General features: G+C 37.7%; 1 protein-coding gene across 1 annotated transcript in view; it reads right to left on the bottom strand.

Moving 5' to 3' along the window:
* LOC134529146 (putative fatty acyl-CoA reductase CG5065) overlaps nt 1–25,358 on the bottom strand; it is a 218,543-nt gene that overhangs the window by 37,636 nt on the left and 155,549 nt on the right. Inside the window, exons 5-6 of the mRNA XM_063362916.1 lie at nt 11,121–11,230; nt 5,344–5,536 (exon numbers count right to left, since the gene is read on the bottom strand). Coding sequence (XP_063218986.1) covers nt 5,344–5,536; nt 11,121–11,230 — 303 coding nt within the window. The remainder of the gene's footprint in view (nt 1–5,343; nt 5,537–11,120; nt 11,231–25,358) is intronic.

The raw sequence follows: 25,358 nt of genomic DNA, 5'->3' as shown, positions 1-25,358 counted from the left end.
AGCTGACAGGATGGTAAGTAGGAAACTTCCTAAATTACAGAGCTTTCTTCAATATTTTAGTTTCAAAATTGTTATGTATGCACAGATTTGTTAACATTTTGGCAGTATATATATTGAGATTTTTTAAGACTGACTTGTATGTATTTATTACTTAAGCGAAATAGCCTAACAAAACGACCACACATGCTCATGCTTGAAAGTGAGAGTTAAGATTATTAAATTCTGTGTGACTTTAAAATGTATTGCATTTACTACCAAGATCATAATTTCGTGAATTTTGATATATGCTGGTGATATGTTTCCGAGCGTATCTTTCACTGTTTCACTGATTAAAAAATCTTGCTTCGTGTAACGACGATTGCTCAAGTTTTAGTCATACCAGCTTTTTAATTTTCTTATAATATAGGAAATGTTGACTTAACATTTTGTTTTTGTAGAGAAACTCTTAGGCCTGGCTTTCATTGACACTTAAAATTGTTTTGCTGCGGAAGCCGCCTTATTAGTCGAGACAACAAAAGAAAAATAGATGAAAAACATACTAATAGACCCATTGGTGGTGAACGGGAGGTGGGAGGGCTGTTTAAAGGTACAATTCATCGCTTTTGCTTAAGTATTTTCCAAACTATGAGTTTTAGCAAAAAAAAAATTTTTTTGATACAAAATTAAAGAACATAAAATTTCCTACAAAAGAGATACGTTAAACCGCTTAAATAGCACCAATTTGCACCTTAAAATCAAATTTTTCCGGGGGAGGACTCCCGGACCACCCACCTTTATAGGGGGTGACAGTGAACATACTTGGTTCCCGCACTTTGAAATTCACCCTTCGCCACTGGATTTTACCACTTCACCACATTAGCTACTATGACACGATTCATTGGCTGCCTCTTCTAAAGTAGGCTACGCGGTTTTTGGCTGCATAAGAACTAAATATTATCCATCGACTCAAAGTCATTGAAGCGTGTGAAACTATCAGCAAATTAATACCAAAAATTATAGAAAACTATAAATTTTCCAAGGCTAGCCTTAAAGTAAAATATAACATAAAGTGATAGGGTATCAAGCGACTGATAGTTTTTATGCACATACCTCAAGTGCAGAGCAATATTTCAAGGAGTTTGCTTCAGCAGAAAAACGTGAGGTCAGATCTGCGGGAGTAGACGCAGTTGATGAGTGTTGATGAAAATGGCATCAATATTTAAAAGTTGACTGAAGTGAATTAAAATGGGTGCATCGACACTGCGCAAAAAATGAACAAAAGGCATTAAGCCAACGTAATTGACTGGATAAAATGTCACCACACATGAGAAGAGTGTTTATATCTGATTATGCTTGTCTTTAAAACAAGTCACGCTGTTTTTCTTATTGTTTTCAAGGGATGGGGGCAAAGTTGAGATTTGTTTTAAATGGGTGTCATTTGTGGCTTCCTTAACAAAAAGCAAAGATATGATGATTATTAATGTTTTTTTTTTTTTTTTAGCAAGAGTAACAATATAGTTAAATTGATCTCTAGGTTTCGATATTCGTAATGTTTTTAGCACATGTCAGTTTACTCTGTACAATGCTAGATTTAATTGTTCGATTTAACATAAGAATTCTTAGCACTACTTTGTTATGCCTTTAGTGGCATTGTTTGTGTTAATCTAACAATTGTAAAAAAATTGATTTTATATTGACTGAAAAATAGTATGATATAATATTAAACCTATTTTTTATAGTATATACCATTCATTTTTTACACTGTATGTGTCAAAGAAAAACCCCAATACAATACCAAGAGACAAAACGAAAATCAGCTGATGTCAAAAATTAATTGCATGGACAGCACAGCGAATTCCAAGGAGGGAATTAGTCAGCAAAATATCACAGCGAAGAGACTAACCAGACATTCTGGACAATAAAATGACGACAGGACAGGCGAACACAGTTTGAACATACTCTGTTTGTGCCTGCTGATGGAAACAGATGTCAGTTCCTGAAATGTCGCAGCTGTTTTGTTTTAGGAAGCCTACGGTGTATTTTTAATTACTTTCTCATTTTGATACCAACTCTACTAGTTGTTTAGCATGTAGTGTTTCCTTTAAACTATTGGAAGTTAAGAGCAAAGAAATATGCTATGGTTGAATTTTAGGGAGTCCTTACTGTAAGAAAATATCAAAAAAATTTCTCGAATTCATTTCGCCACAAAGTAGAACAGAAGGAAAATTTTTTTGTCTTCTTATTATCGCCAGATGTGGAATCATTATAGAGGAACACACATAACCCATACAGTGCATGTATACTAGGGACAATATGGGCCATAAACTATGGTAAGGAACCAACCCAGCATTTACCTCAATTGATTTAAAAAAAAAAAAATTTAAACTTGAAAAAATGAAATTATGATTGCTTGACTAGTACTTAAATAGATCCTCCAAAATATGAGTCCAATTTTTTTTTACCATAGCACCATCTAACATTTAATACACCACATAACCAAAGAGAGAAATTAAAAATGCACAAATAGGCTCATCTTTAATTCCAATGCAAAATTGGATATGTGCAAATTCACTCCTCCCACTTTAGTGGATTCTGTAACATGCACATTCCTAATAAAACCAAAATTATAAATAATGAAGCATCTATGGGGTGAAATATTAGATATTTTAATAAAAAAACTTATTTTTAATTTGAATTAAAATAAATTATACCAAATTTACTATCTTCTTCTTTCATGTAAGTACTCCGTTGTATGTTTAGCTTTAATAAAAACAGAACAAACACGTTTTTCACCTAAACCTGAATTTTTCAATGAGGGATTGTGGCGGACATTACCGTAAACAGGTGGCTTTTCTCGGAGTACTCCCTTTTTACACACCTGTGTAATCCGCCAATGGTCCATTCTCATATCATCACCCCCTGTCATCTCTAACAAACCCTATGTCACCGAGACATTACATTATATTAGATTAAGGAACATATTTGTTTGATAAATGGCGAAGTTATGGCAGTATGCCCTCTATCACAACTAACTACATTAAATGTTTTTTTTTTCATTTATACTACTCATTTTATACTTAATGTATTACTTTTTTAACTTTTTCCATTAAAATTTTTTAAAAACTTTACTGAAAAAGGAAAGAATATTGGTAAGTAAATATGAAGATTAAAACAATTTTACTTTAAAAATATTACAAAATTACACAAATGTTTGAAACTGCATTCACCCTTATTATTTACATACACATATATTTTAAAGCATCGATTTTCACCCTACATCGACGTGGCTTCACGAGATCACCAGCTTGTATGCTTATACTGCGGAACACTTAACATACAAATTATAATAAATAGTAGGTACGTGAGTGTTTCAAATTAAACTTATAACTGCACCTTTTAAGGGAACTCTTAACAACATAGCTTTAAGAGCACGGATATATGAAGTATAGCATATCTGTGGCAGTTTCCATTGCTATACAAGCAAAAGGATAGCACCTTTACAAGGATTTGTGTGTTGTTGTAGATCTTATTTTCATTTTTTTGGTTTTCTGGTTAAACCATATTTCATTCATTTCCTGTGACATGTGACAACCCAGTGTTAGAAATTCAGTAAATTTACGAATTTCCAATGAAAATAACAAGATAACTGGATCTTTGCGTAGAGTACACCGGATTCTAGCTTTAGAATTCTGTGACACGTTGTACACAGGGAAAACAACAAATAGGAGTGTTGACATTTTGTAGTTTTTTTTATATACAGGTTCAATTTTTTTTTAACCTAACTAAAACTAAGTGTATTTTTAGGAAGGGTTCGGGTTAGGGAGGGACCTAGGTGCGTCTCAGGCTGAAGCCTTTATGCCTAATCATGCTGTGGATTCGAGGGTTGCATGCATCATGTGCTTTTTTCAGGGATTGGCCAGCCATGTGATGTGATTGAAGCCATGACTAACTCCCCTTTATTAAATCTAGATTAAATCCATGTTAAGATGGGCCCAGGTAAAATATGCATAAGCACAGGGGAAACCCTGGGCACAGACATATCGGGTTCATATGTATAGTGTAAGATAACACCGGTTTATAGATCTAAGAAGAAAACTGTAGAGGTAACTGAAGTTACCTAAACCACTTTAGTACACACCTCACCTTTGAAGACGGTTCAAATTTTTTTTGTGTGAAAATATATTATTTTAATATTTATTAGTTGCCACTATGCTGTGAGAATTTTTTCTAACTTAGTTCTCTTAGAAATCAGATATAAGAATACTTTGGATAATGAATTTTCAAGATGTCGGATTTGCGTAAAATAGCCAATTAAGTAACTCTTATTTTTATTTTATAAATTTCGAACTTCCTAATTCACTCACAGGTAGAGACCGGAAAAATTCGCGAATTCATTTCGCGATAGGCTAAAATACAAATCGTTATACCTCAGTGCTGCCTCTGTTATTGGTTCACAACTCACCTGGATGACTCTGGGCCAATGAGAAACACCCAACCAAAGCTTTATCGAATCACAGGCTGCTACGCTGGAACGTCTCACAAGACAGCAGCCAATGAGTGGGTGGCATTTGACCGAGTGTACGTAGAATTATGGAGCTCATCCTACATGTATTTGAACCCGCGAATTTTTCCGGTCCCTACTCTTAGGTAGAGACCCGACAAATTCGCCGGTTCAATGACCTCCAGGATAGACTCCAATATCCTCTACACACTCGGGCAAATGCCAACTGTTCATTGGCTGCTGACTTGTGAGTCGTCTCGACTGGGTGGTCTGTGATTCGACACTTCTATGAGTGAGGGTCTCTAATTGGCCCTCAGTCCTCCAGATTAACAGTGAACCAATGACGGAAGCAGCACTAAGGTATAATTATTTGAATTTTAGCATAACACGAAATGAACCCGCGAATTTTACGGGTCTCTGCTCATAGGTATTCCACACCACCCCAAACTCGTCGGTCATTCGCCCTCTCCGTAATTCAAAGCTGGGGCCCTTGCTCTGACACAGTGGCGTAGCCAGGATTTGTGTATGGGGGGTGTTAATAAGCATGCCCCCCCCCCCCCGTATTAAAGTGGGGAGTCCGGGGGTCCTCTCCCGGGAAAATTTGGATTTTAAGGTGTAAAATAGTGCTATTTTAGCAGTTTTCAGTACTTAAATTTAACTATTGTAATGGTAAAAACTGTATTAATTTTAATATGAAATTTGTTTGAGTGATGAATAAGAAATTAATTAAAGATTTGGTGCTCGGGGGGGGGGGGGGGGGGGGTTGAACCCCTAAAACCCCGCCTGGCTACGCCCCTGCAGTCTGCCACCGGGGCGCACAGCAGGGCAGCTGCGAGCGGGAGCGCACGAGAAGCGCGCGAGACCTGGCGGTGGCGGTGTGCCAGGCGACGGAGATGAGCAGGTTGATGGCGATGTCGACGGGCACCAGGTCGGCCACCAGGTCGCGGTAGCACAGGATGGTCCTCAGCACGCCCTTGCCGGCGCCTGCCAGCAGGCCCGTCGGCCCGTTCAGGTTGTCCACCCAGCCCGGGATCGGCTCCTTCCACGCCGCCGTCACTGCAACCGGCCGCACTCACGCTTGCGGACGATATCGCTTAAGCCCGCCCGCCGCACACGGTACAATATTCCTTACAATATTGTAAGCTAGGAGTTGTACTGGCTCCACTACTAGTTCCTTCACTCGAATTCAAACTGAATACCAGTAGCTGTACGAGCTGGGCTACTGGTTTTGCGTAATGGACAGCGTCCTTTTTTCGTTGCTTGGTGTGTTCCAATATTTAAGGAGTGGCCAATCAGAACTCACGAAAACAGCACGAGGGGTTGTTTACACTTTTAAGCGCGCATGTCGTGATAAACATTGACGGAAAGGAAGTGGACTAGTGACCAACTCCTCGTTTTAATAAATACATACACAGAAGAGCCTTGTTTGTTTGCAGTAAAAAATGTGAATTATAATAAAAATTTGTTGTGGAGAATATTCTCTTAACAAAACTAGTAAGGCAGCTAGAATCGTGTGCAGCAGAAACTTGTAGCGCACCTTGTGTTTCAGCTTGTAGCCTACACAGTACAGAAACCAGTAAGCATTCTAGTAAGCAAACTAGTAGAAAATATTGTACCGTGTGCGGTGGGCTTTAGTAAAGCGCCCACAGTGGCGTAGCAGGCGGGGGGGCAGGGATGGCCCCCGCCAGGGGCGCCGTTGTAGGGGGGGGGGGGGGTTGTGCTGCCGCGACGGTTTCGCGGTTACTGAACGCTCCCCCCTCCCTCCAATGTTTTAATCCAAGAGGGCCGCCATTTTCAAGTCTGGCCAGGGCACCAGTCACCTTAGCTACGCCGCTGGTAAATGTTACCACTCAGTAAAGAGCTCTCGTATTAGTAAATTGTACCACTTATTAAGAGGCACATACTAGTAAATGTTACCACTTAGTAAAGGCCCCGATTTTAGAAAATGGCATCGCTTAGTACAGGGACCACTTAGTAAAGGGCACCTCTTATTAAGGACTTACTCAGTAAATGGGTCCATAAAATAAACGGTACCTCATAGTAAAAACCCAGTTAGTATCACACATCACATAGTGAAAGACCCACTTAGTAAAACTCTACTTATTTAAGGAATACAATTACTGAAGAAACAATTCTTGAGGGACTATGATTGATGTTTAATAAAATCATAAATTTTTTACCATGGGAAATATAATTGAATATTCATAAATTGGCCTTTATTATTCTTATCATACTTATTAATGTATGCTGTTAACAATTAAAAGCTATTCAGGGTGTGGTTTACAAATAACTTTAACTAATGAAGTAACTGGGACGACACACAGCATAAATGCCCGGGCAAGAATTCGAACCCGGTAGTAATGAGATATTTTTTTGACGTGACAACGTCTAATAAATCGATGAACGCCGTCTGCACGCACGAAAAAATGTCCCGTTACGCACATTGTCCCGTTACGCTCATTGTACGCTTGCACCGCATCTATCTCTCTTCCACTCGATTGGAACAACCATCGATTTGACTTTTTCGAGGCACATTAAACTTGAATCACTCCTATTCGTTTCCTACTTTTCCTATAATCTTCCTATCCTTAACAGAATAACACAGATTGGAAGAAGTTAAATAGCAAACATGTATAAACGTTATAGTTAAAATGATCTCTTCGTTAAAGTAATAAACATGTTTGAATTAATGAGTGCAAATAAAAGTAAATTTATCAATTATATTGTAGATTTCATTTCACTCCTTTGTATCCATACAAAATAGTGATAATTCAGTAAAAATGATTCAATTTTATTCATAAAAGTATGCAATCATTTCATTAATGTTTTGTTATGACGTCACGTTAAACTATCGTCCGTAAACAAACATTACAGAAAACCAATTTTGTTTGTAGAAATACAATTGTTTTTATTTAAATGAACAAACTGACAAGTTTCTATAATTTTACATGATTATTTCATTTATATTTACAAAATAAATTATAGTGTTGAGAAGGATAAACCCAACATTGCAGTTCGAGGAAAACAGGCAAGTATTCGAGTATTCGGCCTTGGCTTGCAGCGAGGAACCGTTCCAGCATTTTTTTTTGAGTGAATGTGGGAAAACATAAGAAACATAAATTAGTTTGGCCCGTCATGGATTCAAACCCAGCTCCTTCGCTCTTGTATCCCACCCCTGTTCTGTCTCACACCGAGGCACTCTAGTGATTCCGATATGGACGAGGCTTTAACTGGAAGTTTATTTCATCCTAGTGCATGCTACACAGTAGGGTGGGAAGGAAGAAATAAATTTACGTTTCTATCCTCTATAATGCGGAAAAATTGCTTGCTACAGTAATGAGAAAAACGACCAAAAAAGCTTAATCATCGGTTGACATATTCCAGTCGCACATACATAGTACTAAAAAGTTTATAAAAATTTACAAAATAATTTTTTTCGTATAATTCCTTATTCATTTCTTTAAATGACGTGATCACTATGTTTGATTATGGTTATTATATGGTTAAATAAAATTAATAATTTAAAACGTCTTTAACATTAAATTATTTTCCGGTCATGCAATGTTTGAAAAATGGGAATTTACAAATGTTTTCAACTTTCATCATGCTTATTACCTTACAATATGTTAAACAGTAAAAATAGTATTACCTATGCAAATTATAAGAAGTTATTTGCCTGTGATAATTGAATTTACTAACATAACTTACAAAATAATACAAAAATATAATGTTCAGTTTTGTCAATTTCTATAAAGATGTCAACCTATTCCTGAGCTTCAGATGTTTCCGCACCAAAGTAGTCCAAAAAAAATATTAACCCTATTATAGAGCCTCTGGTTCAATCACCAATTCGTAGAGAGTTAAGGGTATTCGGAGTCGAGATGTAGCCAGTTTGACATATGGAATTTCTCCTGTCCCCAATTGAGAAAAAAGTTTGTTTGCTTCAACAATTAATTGTATGCATGTGTATGGCAAAAAATATTACATTATGGTTATTAAAACAATTTTTTGCATCAGAGATAAAAAGTTTGTTAAACTTAACAAATTGGTTTTTTAAACTAAACTGTAAACGTTGTAAGATGCGCAAAATAAATTATTGTGATTAATTAAATTTGATTAGGCCGACAGGATATTTCAATAAAACGAGGAATAATTTGTTTTTTCAATGTACACAGTAATAACGTATAGCCTATCCATAAAATAATGCCCCAGTTATAAATTTTAATAGTATTGGTTCACGGTCATAATTAAATAATGACTCAAGCAGTTTTAGATAAGCGCATGCACGAGTACTGCTTTGTTGTTTTCTAGCTTGTAGCACCACCTATGCAAAATGGTGACTCCTGAGCATAAAGCATTTTGTGTTCTGCAATTGGCTAAGAATGGGGCTGTAATTTCAGACCTCCCCATTGGAATCTCTTTGTATGGGATGGTTGAACGTTGAGGTCCCTGACCATTGGATTGGTCGTGATGGTCGAGACGACAGAACTCTATTTTCTCTGGCATCCACGTTCCCCTGTCATAATGCCATGCATTTTTTCTTTGGGGCTTTATAAAAGATTGTGTCTACGTTCCGCCGCTACCTAATGATTAGAGACCCGTGAATTTCGCGGATTCAATGACCTCCAGGATATACTCCAATATCCTCTACACACTCGGGCAAATGCCAACTGTTCATTGGCTGTTGAATTGTGAGTCGTCTCGACTGGGTGGCCTGTGATTCGACATTTATATGAGTGAGGGTCTCTAATTGGCCGTCAGTCCTCCAGATTAACAGAGAACCAATGACAGAAGCAGCACTAAAGTATAATTATTTGAATTTTAGCATAACACGAAATGAATCCGCGAAATTCTTGGGTCTCTACTAATGATTTGCCAGAGTTGAGACACAAAATTGAAGCGGCTGTTGCTTCCATTACTCCGGACGTGTTAACCAAAGTGTGGGAAGAATTGAACTGTAGGTTGGATGTGTGCAGTTTAACTAAAGTAGCACATATTTGACATTTGTAAGAAAAACTAAGGTTAGTTGACCAATTTGTAGGGGCAAGCATTTTTCGCGAAAAAAATCTGAACACTTATTAGACTGCAACAAGGTACACCCGCACCTGTGGTTTCTTCCTTGTGATTGGCGGCCGTCTGCGAGAGAAATCGTTGCCTTATTTGACCGAGCCACTCAGGACGCGTTTACTTCCGCACTGAATCACTGTGATTGGTGTTGGTTACAATCGATGTGTACCTGGGAGGAACTCTCCCAATCACGAAACACAGACGATGCTACAGGTTTTTAACTTTCATCTAGTCCCGAAATCTTTTCGCGAAATCTGCATGCCCCTACCAATTTTATGTATGATTTGTTGCAAATAGTCTGAATGAAAGTGTAAAATATACAAATGAAAATGGGACATTATTTTATGGACAACCTGTATGAGTTAGCGTGTATCAAACGTTTTCCCCTGCGTGCTCGCTGAGGTCGAGATGGGGCTCGAAGCAGCGACCTCCGACCTCGGAAAGCCTAAGATGCACATAAAGTTCTGCCATTCCCGATTACACCCGAACAATTCACCTTCGGCCAACCTCGGGTTTATTTATATATATTTATATTTCTCTGTTTATTTTAATATAGCTATACTAACCTAACTAACCGTCCATAGTGCTTTAAAGTGTTTTAATGTAGCTAACCTAACCGACCACTTTTAATATTTGAATTCATTTTTCCTGCGCAAAAATAAAACAAATCCCGAAGTTGGCCGAAGGTAAAATTGTTCGGGTGTAATCGGGAATGGCAGAACTTTATGTGCATCTTAGGTTTGCAGAGGCGCACCCAGGAATTTTTTTCGGGTGGGGGAGGGGGGGGGGGTTGAATTTTTTTTTATGAAGGAACACCGGTTTCAAAAATAAAGAGGGGGTTCGGGGGTCCTCTCCCGGGAAAATTTGGATTTCTAGGTGAAAATTGGTGCTATTTAAGAAGTTTTATATCTAATAATTGAATATACTGCTGGTAGAAAAAAGAATAAATTTTAGTACGGTACTAAATTTTGCTTTAGACAAGAATGAAACAAAGATACCTTTATCAAACCCAGGGTCTCGTCCGCTTAAAATGAGTATTATTTTAATACTATGAGAATCATAGCATGCATTAAATTCCACATTCTGTGCAACTTAAATCACTGACAATGATGGTTTGCTTTTTACTGCATTCACACACACAAATTAAGTTCACTCTACGAGCAAAAACAAAGGGTATAAAATTCACACATCTAATGTCTAGTTAAAACTGAAATAATACAGTCCAAAATTATGCAAAAATTGAGATAAACGTAGCGCACAAACAGTTCTTAGTTTTTATATAACACAAACTAATTTGTAAAAAAATTAAAGTAATTCACGGTAGCAGACTACAAATGTAATACTAACACCGTAATGTATACACTGACGTGAAAAAATCTCACAAAGTTTGGTAGATTGAGCGCTGCCCACAGACCATCGTACCTATTTTGCTGGGACTGGGAATGTTTTTACTTTTTCCATTCTAGGTTTTTTCTTCACATTTTCGGAGGGGGTCTAAACCCCCAACCCTCCCCCCCCCCCCCTGGGGGCGCCGGTGTAGGTTTCCCTCCGACCTCCGCGGACCTGAACTCACCTATGGACGGCCGCACGATGGCGATGGGCAGACCGCGGCTCTGTTCGACCAGCACGTGCTCGGCCAGCGCTTTGGTGAACGTGTACGTGTTGGGCCGGTTGCCAATGATCCTGGAACGGAACCACAACAAAACCAAAAATCAATAAATAAAAAAAAAATTGGTTGTCTGTACAAGTCGGTTTACGGACGATAGTTTAACGTGACCACGTCATAACAAAACATTGATGAAATGATTGCATACTTTTATGAATAAAATTAAATCATTTTTATTTTAATAATAAAAGAATAAATACTTGAAATTATACTAGTAATCAGATTTTTAAAATGCAAGAATAATTAACCTTTATTGCCGAAATTGTTTTTGTAATAAGCAATGAAAACCACATTAACTTTTCACTTCACTTTATAAACAGTCGACGAAATAGTTCACGTGTAGATGTAAGTTGTGTGCTGCCGCTGTCTTTCTTCTCCTCGGACGCATAGGCCAATCGAGTGGAAGAGAGATAGATGCGGCGCAAGCGTACAATGAGCGTAACGGGACACAGCGTAACGGAAGAATGTGCGTAACGGGACACAGTGTAATGGAACCATGTGCGTGACGGGACACTTTTTCGTGCGTGCAGCCGGCGTTCATCGATTTATTAGACGTTGTCACGTCAATAAGTAGAATCGTCGCGGGCGCAAGTCGTAGTCAAGACGTTTCTGACACAGCGCAAACATTGCGCACTTCTTTGGCACGATAAGCTTTCGCCCTGTACCACGACATGAATTTGGAATGCGTTAACTCTAAATTTTTAAACAGTCGGAATTGTGCCAAATTTTTTTTATAAATTTTAGTTTTATAAGTTTATTTAATGTGGTGAAATCTACTACGTTTATTTTAAAATTTTAGAAAAATAACTAAACAATATTTATGTAACTAAGATAACCCAAATATAAAAACATTACCAAGAATATTAAACACAATTTAAAAATTACCTTACAGAACTAAATAAATAACAAATTACTAACAAATTATATATATGTAACATATAAATAGAGACCCGGAAATTTCGCGAATTCATCTGGCCTCAGGGTAGAATTCAAAGTCATAGGTGTGTTAAACCGATGTTTGCTTATCCATTGGTTGATTTCTTAGTGAGAACAGTTTTATACTTGTTAATTAGCACTAGCTGATTCGCTTACTTCTCTCCTAGCTGGGCATCGTTGGCTCTCGGTCGTAAAGGGGCGTGTCCAAACAACTGCTGTCCAATCATGAACACAGTGCGAGAGTATGAAAGTTTGCATTCTAATTTGCGACTAAATGAATGCGCGAAATTTCCGTATCTCTACACATAAAACATTAGTTAAAAATGAATTAAAAGAAAATACCTACAATATAATATACATTTACAAAATTTAAGTATGGGAAAATTCAAATTTAATATCATGTTTTTATTAATAGTAAATTTAATAAAAGTTATATCTACTAACATATTATCTAATAACCATACACAAACTTTCACGCACATTGAACAACAAATTTACATAAATAATTTTTTTCTTAAACATCGCAAATGAATTCATTTAAACTGCTGCTCCAAATGAATCTGAGAGTTCCTACCGCTGACTAAAGCTCACTGCTTCAAAAGTAATGCCCAATGATTTCGCACGATTTAAGACTCGGTTCCACCCGCCATTTTGAGTTATTACATTTTCACATCAGCATTCCTGTATTATTGACATTTCTACTACTGACTGTATAAGCATTGCCAATTACATTTTTTTGTTCAGATACTTTTTATCTGACGTTAGTAGTCAGCAAATATTCATAGTTAAAATTTTTGCCTGAAAATTTGCATTATAGTCAATCACAGCACATTTTCTGTGTTTTCACAGCTGGCTAATGTGTACAATTTTGATATTTAAAAATTTAAGTGATGCTTTGCAAACTAAACTATTCTGATTCAAGAAATGCCTTTATTTTTATGTAAGTATAATTTAGGTAAAAAAAAATCCTCGGCTTAATAGTACGAGTAAACAAACAGTTCTACGTGGAAAATTACATTTGGTAAGCATGAAAACAACATAATTTTTAACCGACTTCAAAAAAAAAATATGTTCTCAATTCGGTTGTATTGTTTTCATTCACGAGTATTAAGCTGTCAAAGCCAAATTGTTAGTTACAATTAACTAACTTAAAAACGAACTGCGGCTTATAATAAATATTGTGCCCTACAATTTAATATAAATATTTTCAGTGCCTATGTGAAAGACTTAAAAAATTAACATGGCTACGTGGGGAATTCAACCCATATTCAGCAGCAAACTTCATTTCTTAGCACTATTCGTTACTCCGGCAATATTTTTTATTAATTCGTATACCGTGAGAACCTCAGTGCACTGGCTGTGAGATAGTTTCTCTATCCCCCCCCCCTTTTTTTTTTGTTGGAGTTCAAGACTATGTGAACCAAAAGTGGAAACTTGAAACTTGTACCTTAGATAGGTTAAATATATTTTACATATTTTGGAACAGAGTAGATCCCCTGTGCGAAAAGTTTCAGGATAATGGATTTCATACTCGCATGCTAAGGTTTACATTTAAAAAAAAAAGGGCTCAGTAGATTAAGCAGCCGGTAAGTACATATGCCCAGAGGCGCAACAACAGGGGGGGGCAAGGGTATTTTGCCCCCCCCCCCCCTCTGAAACCTTGAAGTGGGGGCAAACGGGGGCAAAGAAAGTGCTGTGTAATCAATTTTTAGATAATAAAACTGCTTACATAGCACCATTTTCCACCTTGAAATACAAATTTTCCCGGGGGAGAACCCCCCCCCCCCCCCCGGACCCCCCGCTTCAATAGGGGGGATCGATGATTCTTTATAAAAAGGTATATTCCCCCCCCCCCCTTTTGGAAATTTAGTTGTTGCGCCCCTGCATATGTCATTGTACTGTTACATAACATTATTCTGTTCTTTTGAAGAGAAAGAATAATTGTAATTTTTAAACGGCTTTCTAAATGTAACTTAAAGCTAAATCCCTTTATCAGGCATTATTTTGTTTTTACTTAGGAAGATAAATCGTATGAATCCACACAGCAATGAGACACCAGTTTGAAAATAATATTAGTTGACTAAAACTGAGTACTTTTTTAAACTTAAGTATATAAATATTAGTCACAAAAAATGGTAAATGTATTGGGGTGTGAGGATATTCGTAAACACTAACAGTTGCGCAGTTATTTATTAACTATTCTCGTTCAGAAGTCGAATATCAAAGATTAAAATGCTTATGCGACCAACCCAATTGATACCGTTCGTCTGGCAGCTAGCAACTACGGGAACAATATCAGCATTCAAATAATGCAGGGTTTATTTCACGCAATGTTACCTCACACTCTGTGTGTACGGCAGTCCTCACCGCCGCTATGTGCCCAGTCGTATTGTGACGCCCCGCAAAAACGGTTCCTTTTTTCGTTACGTGGAAGAAGAAATGACTTTGGTTTCTACCTACTGATTACTTTTTGGTAACCAATGAATAGAGACCTGCAAAATTCGCGGTTTCGATGGCCTTCAGGATAGAATGCACATACCCCTGTACACTCGGGCAAATAACGCAAGTTCATTGGCTGCCGACTTGTAAGTCGTCTCAGCTGGTTTGTCTGTGATTCGATCCTTCTTTGGTTGAGGGTTTATAACTGGTTGAGATTCGTCCAGACGAACAGTAAGCCAATAGCAAAATTATCTAAGAGGTATATGTGTTTGAATTCTAGCCTATCACCGAATGAATCCGCGAATTTTGCAGGTCTCTACCAATGACCGTTTTAATATAAACACATTATAAATAGCGAAACTAAACAGATTTACATACAAACACATTTATAAACGTACGCGTCACAAGCTGACAACACCGTCGCTTAGCACTCGCCGCCCACGACCGTGCTACCACATTCGTGAAATGTCAGTCTTCACGTGACACTCCTGGGAAGAGATCAACAGAACTATCAGAAGACTGCCGCTACTTTCGGGCAGCTGTAGGAATGCCTGTCTCCAAGTGGAGTGGGTATGTAGGGGAGACCGGGGTAAGTTGACGATGTTAAGCTTTGAAATGGCCTTTAACAGATAAATAAGCATTTATTATATCTTATTTGGTACCAATACGAAGTATATACTATTTTCTACCTAAAAATGTAACAAGGTTGTATTAATGTGTGTAGTTGTGAAGTTATTGACAAGAAACCAATTAGGTAGCACATTCGTCATCTTGCCCCAGGTGTGGGGTAAGTTGACGAACCTATTGGGGTAAGATGACGAAACAAAAATATATACATTTATAGACAAAGTACACAATAGTTTAATAGATATCCTACACTAAACCACATCCAGGCTGTAAAGAAGATATATTGTAACATATTTGAACGACTTTGATAAAATTCCTTGCCACATAGTAACGAAAAACTGCAAGTTTTTACTTTGAATAATGTCATTAACAATAGTCACACACATAATTGGAACAGTTTTCGTGCCACCACTCAGGACATGTGGAACATTGAATCATGTCTTCATTTGGAGGTTCCACGTAAACTTCTTCAAATGCAGGGCAAGAAACACTATTTTGGCTTGATGGTTTTGCTACAGAATGATCAGAGCTTCGTTTTTCAGTTTTCTTAGTTTTTCTTTCATTTTTATTCTCTTCTTTCTGCTTCTTCTCTCTATCTCTTTGTAACAACATGTTCTTGATTGGCGAGCTTGTTATTACTGAAGCTGATCCTGTACTTATTTTCCTTGTCGCGGTTGTCCTGTGGGCCACTGGCAATGGTTTTAAATCATAAAACGATGCCTTTTTACTACATGAACTTGCTTGGCCTTCCCAAAAGAAGGCCCTGCTTCATCGATAAGATCACTATTTTTTCTGGCTGGGCTAATTAATCAGTCAGCTCCTGAAGCATTAGGCATATAATTTAGCCACACATCGTTTGATGCATGGTCAGATGAAATTGGTATTTAAGTGGACATTAGTTCTTCACTTCCGGGAAGTTTTCTTTCCAATGTAGCCGCAGCAGCAAAATCACATTCTTTGAATATCTGAGGGTTGTAATGCTCTATCCCAGTAGCCTCAAACCCTTTGATGGCATTGCCTACAGTTGCTGCTTTTGAATAAGGTGCAGCGAAGAGATTTCCCACATTACGGTCAGATATTTGTTGTCCGGGATGTGACACCAAATAATTATCACAGGTTTGTGAGTAGAATGTCTTTAAAGGGCCGAAAAACGAAACATCCAATGGCTGCAACCTATGCGAAGTATGTGGTGCAATCCGACCATCACAATACCATTATCACAACAAAAATTCACAGCAGCAGTCATTTCTACGTCACTCCAACTCCTTTCCGTTCTCCTTTCCGTAATGCCTGGGCATCTACAAAAAAAAAAATCAAACAAAATCGTTACGACTATTAACACAGGAAATATTTATAATATTATATAATTTCATTATTATTATTCTTTTACATAAATGTTATTCATATCTGTATATCATTGGTTTAAATAACACATTTAATACAAAATAATGCTCACACTGTCATTACTTATGGCAAGTTGACGATTGCAGGGGCAAGATGACGAATTGGTCATCTTGCCCCCGTCAACTTGCCCCAGCAGCCCTTTTTTTGCTTTACCAAAATCACAAACAACATTAAAATAATTTCTTCCACAATATATACATTAAAATACTCCCAAAAGTAAGCGTTTCATTTTACATGTATAAACATTTTTTATAAATGGACTCTTTTCTTGTAATAGCTTAACATACGTACCTTCAATATTACAACAATGGCTCACGAAACAGTTAGCCTCTCAAAGCTGCCACATTCAAACTGACTGGAGAATTCCGCTGCACCTGCCTAGTAGGTGCAGATGGTGACACTCAAGGTCACAGGGGCGCCAACCTTCTATCTGTGTTTCTGGATTAGTTACATACGATTCGTCATCTTATCCCGTTCGCCAACTTACCCCGGTCTCCCCTACGTGTGTGGGCGAACAGTGACAACACCAAACGAAGCGCTGAATCTCAAATTCCAGCTTTTCTTCAGTGGGCCGTCGACCTTGGTTGGATAACACACGCTGGCTGGTAGTATTCCACTTCTCACGAAGAGGATCTCAACATGCGGCACCCAGCCTACTTCTTTCAAATTTTACAGACTCTCAACTCTAACACACCCGCACCCCCCCCCCCCCCCCACCCACTGGTGGGTCCTAACTTGGCAAGGTCCGTTATTCCTTGCGGTCATGGAATTTGGATTTTAATTTTAATTTTAAAAATTATAGCACTGCACTTTTTAATATTTCAATCTGAAAAATGCGAATATTAAGGATGTTCACATTCACTTTGCAAAAGTTAATATAGTGTTTTTATTTTCACTACTTGTGATCTGTATTGTTATGTATCTATCTAAGTGAAAATGTAAGATAATTTTTCGACTTCGAAATTATTCGCAATAAATTAAATAAAAATTCCTGTTCGATTCAAAAATATTCTACCACCAAAATCCACTATTCGCAGAACCTTATAATGTGATAGATTTGTGTGGTAAAATATGTGTAAATGTAATTTGCATAAGTTTTCTTAACGCTATTAATACGATGGTGTTTTTTTTTAGTTTTGGCAAAAACAATTTTCCAAGAAAATGACAGAGAATGTAAAAAAAAAAGAAAAACTAGCTATTGCCATAGGGAATGTAGAAAATGGCACACCATTTATTAGTGTCGTGGGGGACGGTGGCTGTAATAAGAGGACTTACGGACATAGTTACAATTCAACAAGTGGAGAGGTGAGTTATCTCCCCGTTTACACCAATGCTTGCTCTGTAGTCTGTTGTTCACCAAACAAAACATTTCAGTACTTATAACATCCAGTCAAAACGTGCAAATTAACTTTTTTTTTCTTTTGAAGGGTTGCATTATCGGAGCCGAAACAAACCAACTCTTGTATCTGGGAGTGAAAGGGAAGTATTGCTCCGCATGCGAATTTGCAAGACTCAAAGACAAAAAGGTGAAGGAACATCTTTGCTTTAAAAACCATAGTGGTCCAAGCACTGGAATGGAACAAACTATAATATTGTAGAAGGGTTCTGCATGAGTATTGAGTAGCACGTGTTAAAATACTTACATTGGTGACGGAGATTCGAGTGTTTACTTTAGAATAAAGCAGCGAGTTCCTTGCGGAAGGAAATTCATAAAAATTGAGTGTGCAAACCACATTGTAAAAAAAACATTTACAACAAAAATTTCCAGAAATATGTCATTTCCACCTCTTGCGCGTCTTTTTCTTGAATCGAGAATAGTAAGATTAAAATCCGGCGCTAGAAAAGCAATCGAAAGTGCTGGAACATCTCTTGTTGGTACATCTGTCATTCAATTGAAACTTGACATAAAAAATGGTCCTCACCATTTATTCGGTTGTCACGAAAACTTCCGTGCAAAATACTGAAAAAGAAAAAATACCAATGACGAAAATTTTGTGACATTGATGAAAGAGTCGGGGATTATGGAAGCTATGGTGATGAAAGCTGATAGACTCATACTTAGAGACCGGAAAAATTCGCGGATTCATTTCACGATATGATAGAATCCAAACAACTGTACCTTTAAATTGCTTCTCTGATTGGCTCACAGTTTATCTGAAGGACTTCGAGCCAATGAAAAACCTTCAACCAAAAAAGTATCGAATCGCAAGCGTCCCAGTTGACAGGTGACACGAGTCAGTAGTCAATGAGCAGGTGGCATTTGCCCGAGTATGTAGGGGATGGTGGAGTGTATCCTGGAGGTCATCCAAAGTGCGAATTTTTCCAGTCTCTACTCATACTTAACAAAACTACAAATCAGGTTGAGCGATAGGTATATGAGTATGGTAGCTAAGTTTTCAGGTGGAAAACGGGTAAACTATGCTAAAAGAGGCTCTTATCACGCTCGTTGTATGGGAGCTGGACTGGCCCATGTCAGTGGTCGTAGCTGGCACTTCAGCCCATGGAAAAACAAATTTGGTCGAAGCACAGGAAAGTACATCAAAACAGTTTTAAAAAATAGAGAGAAACGCCGTACAGTTCGTTGTCTCCAGTATGAAGATGGCCCTCCAAAGAAAAAGAGACGAACAAACAACACTCTTGGTCCTGATTTGGAGTATGGTCCAAGTGCTGAAGACGTGTTATGTCCTGAAGAACTTGATACAAAGATGAAGTTTATCCTCGAAAACCTTAACCTGATGCAACAACATATTCATGAGTTGGAGAAAAGTATCTACTGTTGGTCAACACGAGAACACTAAATGGAGGGATGCTCCAATGAACAGACTTACAGCATCTAATGTCGGTTCTGTGGTAAAAAGAACACATACATCCTGCCACTGTCTAGTAAAATAAATTTTGTATCACAGGGAGATAAATTCCAAGGCCGTTCAGTTTGGACGAGTCAACGAAAAAATGGTTAAGAATATGTAGGCCTAAGGCGGGAAAGTGTGCGCAGTGATGTTTTTCAGTAATTGGTAACACTGGTGCAGCAACTGACATGCTAGTATTGTAGCGAGTTGGGAAAGAAGCAAGAAGAATGAACAGCGAAGATTCCTAATCGAATTCTGCGATTTGTACAGGTAATATACTAGTTTTCACCGTATATAATGTAATATTTTGGTATGTTAATATAAGGTCTTAAGCCTTTGAAAATAATTCAATCATGTTCTCGCAGTTGTCGCGTAAAAACTGGCAGGCGTAGCTTACGTTTGCTGTAGCTCATTTGTTATAATGTTCCTTCTTATGCCATCTAGAGGGACTTTTATGAACTAGTGTTGCAGGCGTGCAAGTGTGCGCACCAATATTGTTAATGCGCACACTTACCCGCCTGCGTACACTTTGCCTCTCGTTCCCGAAAAATACATTCAATTAGTTTATTGTTAGTATTTTGCTATTACATAATTCCTGTATTGGAATCATAGGTTCATATTATTATTTTTTCCAGTTGTAGAAGTTGAAGAATTGGAGGATAAAATAACAGGAGAAGAAACAAAGACGCAAGAAAACACAAACGTGTGTCACAAATAGAAATCATTCCAATTGCTGGTACTTCGTCAGGACCAACTGTCTCGGTCACAGCGATATATCTCTTGCCCAAAGCTCAAAAGCAAACCAAAAGGAAAAGAATTGGGCAGATATCTGAGATTTTAACTGCAACACCTTACAAAAATTTGCTCTTAGAAAAAAAGACACCTAAAGAAGAGGAAGAAAAGAAAAAAAATTGAAAATGCGAACGCAAGAGCTGAAAGAAAGCTAATCAAGTCAAACACTCAGTTGTTGAAAAACAACAAAGAAGAGAAATGTGAAACATCGAAGTTACTTACAACCAAACGCAAACTAACATTCAATACGAGAAGTGCGTCCGATCAGCAATCTCCTTCACAAGACTACATCTGCCCTGTTTGTGATGAATCATGCAGTGATGAGGACTGGGTGCAATGTTGTGAGTGTAGTGAATGGTGGCATGAACTTTTCTCATCTTATGAAGGGTGCGGAGTTTTTTTATTGTGGTTATTGTTTAAAGAATAGGCCTATGTGATGATTTTGACTGGGTGCGAGTAGTGTGTGTAGGGAATAGTAGCATCAGATTTATTGGTTGTATAAAAAGAAATTCGAAATGTTTTAATTATCCAAATAATATTTTACATTTATAAATAAATGTATAAATGTTCGTCCAATACGATTTTATGTGTAAAATTGAATACAGTGGGTACAGAAATATAATGTATACAATGTACAACTGATAAGAATTATGCGCACACTTACCCGACATGCTGCGCACACTTACCCTCCCACAGAGGGTAAGTGTGCGCAGATGCCGACTTTTACCATTTTGCTCATTAAAATATAATCTCCTGCTGTACAATTACTTGGGCTCTCCAGGACATTCTCGAATAATTATTCTATCATCCTGTATTATTAATTTTCTTCTAATGCGTATTGGTAAATATTTATGCCAAATATTCCACTAAATGCGCACACTTACCCTCCACTACCTTATACCAAACTAAAAAATGTCGAAGTTGAAGATTGTGGCTTTTTTGTACACCCACGCTTTTAATTTCTCGGAATATCTCCAGATGTAGGGGAGGACGGGGCAAGTTGACGAGCGGGGCAAGATGACGAATGACTTATTTCCACGTCATGGCACTAGATAGCACCACCTAACAGACACTACTAGCGCTCCACACTGGTGGGCACTAAAGAATCGCACAGTGAAGCCGCTGCCACCATTTAGTTGTTTGTTAGATGATGTTCGTACATTTGGTCTGACGTATTGTAATTTTCAAGAACTTCGAAGTAATATCTCATGGACAAACAGGTAAGATATTTGGATATTCAATGCCACACGTAATTACCTTAGACTATATACTTTTCTTAACCACTATATATTGTTAACCTTTTATTTTTTTTCCTAGCGAAAAAATCCAATACTAATAACATTGCTGATCGGGGCAAGTTGACTGGGGCAAGATGACGACTCGTCATCTTGCCCCAAGTGCTTTATACGGTTTTTGTGGTATCCACATACAACTCTTTTATAACTTTTGTTTGATTTTCTGAGCTTTATAATCTCATAAGCAAAATGCAAGTGTCATCACAAGCTCACCCATGAAAGCGATTCTGGTTCAGAGGAGAGCTCAGAGGATAGAACAAGAACGTTTGAAGCAACAAAGACAAGAGTCTAGAGAAGCCAAAAAAGGAACTGTTACTAAGAAACTGAAGCTCGATTCTCGAGAAAAATCCAAGAAGCTCCAACTTTCGACAGGCATGACTTCAGCTCAAATATCCGAAGTGCAGTGTCCAGTGTGTGATGAGATTTATGTCAATCCTCCATCAGAAGACTGGATCGAGTGTTGCAAATGCCACACATGGTGGCACGAGGACTGCTCGAACTTTGAAGGAGGAAAATTTGTGTGCGATTATTGTTTATAAAACACCAACTCTGAATTAGTTATGTAAGTTAACTATTAATTGTAATTTTCAACAAACCAAGCCTTTAATAACATGCCTTATATGTAAAAACGCATGTAACAATGTTAAATTAGTTAGTTTACAGTAGTTTGCATTCTAAGAATAAATATGTTTAAACTTGTGTCAAAAATGTCATCTTACCCCGTTACCGGGGCAAGATGGCACATTTACATTATATTTTTAAAAGGGCAGAATTTTTGAGATAATATAGAAATATAGATTTTTTTCATGTAGTTACACCACGACAAAAGACTATTCTAATAGTGTCTGGAAAGAAGGAAATCGTATTTCCAAAATTAAAATTATAAAAAATGGTGAACTCTTAACATCGCCAACTTGCCCCGTCCTCCCCTACTAGTGGCAGACGATGGTTTGCTGGAAGTTAAATGCTTATTTTCAGCTGGGGACGATAAATTAAAGGTTTTTTTCAAAAAAGAAAAATACTTGTATCGAAGAAAAACTTGGAGATTTGCGTCTAAAACAAACCCACAAATTATTTTTTTTTTTTACCAGAATCGAGGTGAACTTGGCGTCTGCAGTAGAAAATATTACGACTTTCTAGTTTATACGAAAAATGACTTCCATGTTGAAAGAATTTTGTTCGACAAAGAAATTTGGAAAAATTCATACTTTCAAAGCTACAACAATTTTTGCGGAGTGCTTACTTCCAGAGATAGCAGATCCATTTATTACACGAAGACTGAAGGCGCGAGAGCCTAACTTTGTAAAAGAAGCTCAAGAATCACTAAATAAAAACATATAAAAATTACTTCAGATATGAGTAGTATAGGTTAGTATTTCCTGCGCCTGGCTTCTGGCTGTGGATTGTGATTGTCGGTCCGCCATCTTTGATTGTGACATCACGGCGGCCATATTGGATGAGCGTAACAGGACACAACGCAACGTGACACAGCGTAACGGGACAAGTAGATCACGGCGGCCATCTTGGATCTGCCATCTTGGATCCATCATCTTGGATGAGCATAATGGGACACCGCGTAACGGGACATATCGTAAAGGGACAATTAGATCACGGCGGCCATCTTGGATGACCGTAACCTTGACCTTTGACCTTGACCTTTTAACTGGTCCTTGACCCCGGCCGCCATTTTGGATCCGTCATATTGGATCAGACATCTTGGATACCGTCGACTTTGTTTCTGTTATTTGTTCCTAGATGGCGCCAGCGTCGCTCTTGATTTTTTTTTCTGTTCCACTGGAGGCCACCATCTTGGATACCGTCGACTTTGTTTCTGTTGTTTGTTCCTAGATAGCGCCAGCGTCGCTCTTGATTTTTTTCTGTTCCACTGGAGGCCGCCATCTTGGATACCGTCGACTTTGTTTCTGTTGTTTGTTCCTAGATAGCGCCAGCGTCGCTCTGTCTCATCACATAAGGTCGATGTTCCATTACCTACCAGGGCTATTATGGTCCTTATCGACATATTAAATTTATTTGTTTATGCAAAATACATTGGAAGCGCTGTGATTCGAACCAGCGCATCTCTGATCTCTAGGTTGGAAAACATATGCCTTTAACTGCTCGGCTATCGAGTCATTTACCACACTGAGAATTAAATAAGGTATAAAAAAATTATCATGCATATCGGGACTTGAATTTTTTTTTAATTTTAAGTAATAATAGCACTTCCTGTTCGAGACAAAACCACCATCTTGTATTAAGTCTTAACTTTTGCAATTATCGTTACGCCCGCAATCATTCAAATCCTCAATTTTTATGTTAGAAAATCGGGACAAATTTTAAAAATAATAAAAAAATTAATTAATCGAATTAAATAATAAAAATCTTAAAAACCACGTTTGTAGTTATCGTTACGGTCGCCATCTTGGATTATATAAATGTTGCATATTTCGTTACGCTCGCCATCTTGGTTGAGTACTATGCCATCGTTACACTTTATGTTACGACCGTCATATTGGATCCTATTAATGTTGCAATCATCGTTATGATCGCCATCTTGAAATTTAGACTCCATCTTGGAAATCGTAATTTTAATGCTAGAGATTCGGGAAAAATTCCAAAATTCATCAAATAATTAACTCATTAAGGAAATTATTGATTCGTGTCCTTCGTTCGATCCCTGGACGATACAAAACAACTTTAATTTTAAAAAATACCACAGAAGTGACAGGTTGGAGAAAAAAAAAACACATCAAGTACTTTTATAAATTTTTATTACATAAATTATACACTACTACAAGTACAAAATAACATAAAGTACTAAAGTCTTGTGGATTTCTCGATTCATACAGCCGTCTTATCGTACGGAATAAGTCCTTTACATGTTCGTAAATGTCTATTCAGTTTATCAGGCGACATAATGGTACACCACAATTTTCACACAAAGACGAATTATCGATTTCATTAAAAGGACAGTGAAATATTTCAATTCGTTTAGCACTTTAAATATTTGTTAATGTTTTGTTACAAAATAAACAGCTTGATTCTGAGGAATGTACAGCCAGTCTATCGCAATTCCTGAGGTGTCGTTTTAATCTTCCATAGTGTATAAACTTGCTTAAACACCTGTTGCACTGATATTTAATGCGTTCAGAGTTATTGCTACAATTGTGTATTACATAATCCCGTAATTTCCAGTTTTTGATCTTTCCACAGTACGTACAGTTGGGCGACGGAACACCGTTGGTTGCTTCTTCCTTCATCAATGACACTGGAACTGTTGACAACCATTGTAACACTGCTGACATGTTAACTTCTGAAGCCTTTGAGGTCTGCTCTGCGGAAGATGTTGCACGCGTCGAAATCTCCTGCGGTGCTGAGAGAGTAGGTGTAGCTGTAGACGACGTTGTCATCGTGCTCTGCACGTATGATGGTAGACCTTCGATCAAGGTCGGTGTTGATACTGGTAATGATGCCATCGAGTTCTCAAGAATAGCTAGGTACTGGTGTATTACGTTAGTCAAGTCTCACAATCCGATCCGTTCATCTCCGCAGTCAGAGACGGACTGAAGTTCATATCACGAGGGTCTCACTTATATATTCTCATTAGCTGGTACAACACATGAGTCAAAACAATAACCATTTTCATTATACTTGCACTTAACTTTCTCGGAGCATTTTTTATAATGAAGTTGTAAGCTATCAAGACGTGAAATTAGTTTATTGCACTTATTGCACTGAAATTGTATTCTTTTAACATTATTAGAACAACTGCTTCTTTCATGTCTGCGAGCATTTGAGGTGAT

The sequence above is a fragment of the Bacillus rossius genome, chromosome 2 (genome assembly GCF_032445375.1).
Source record: "Bacillus rossius redtenbacheri isolate Brsri chromosome 2, Brsri_v3, whole genome shotgun sequence".
Classification (NCBI taxonomy): Eukaryota; Metazoa; Arthropoda; class Insecta; order Phasmatodea; family Bacillidae; genus Bacillus; species Bacillus rossius.
Note: the sequence above shows the minus strand (reverse complement) of the source record. Positions and strands in the feature narration are given on the sequence as shown.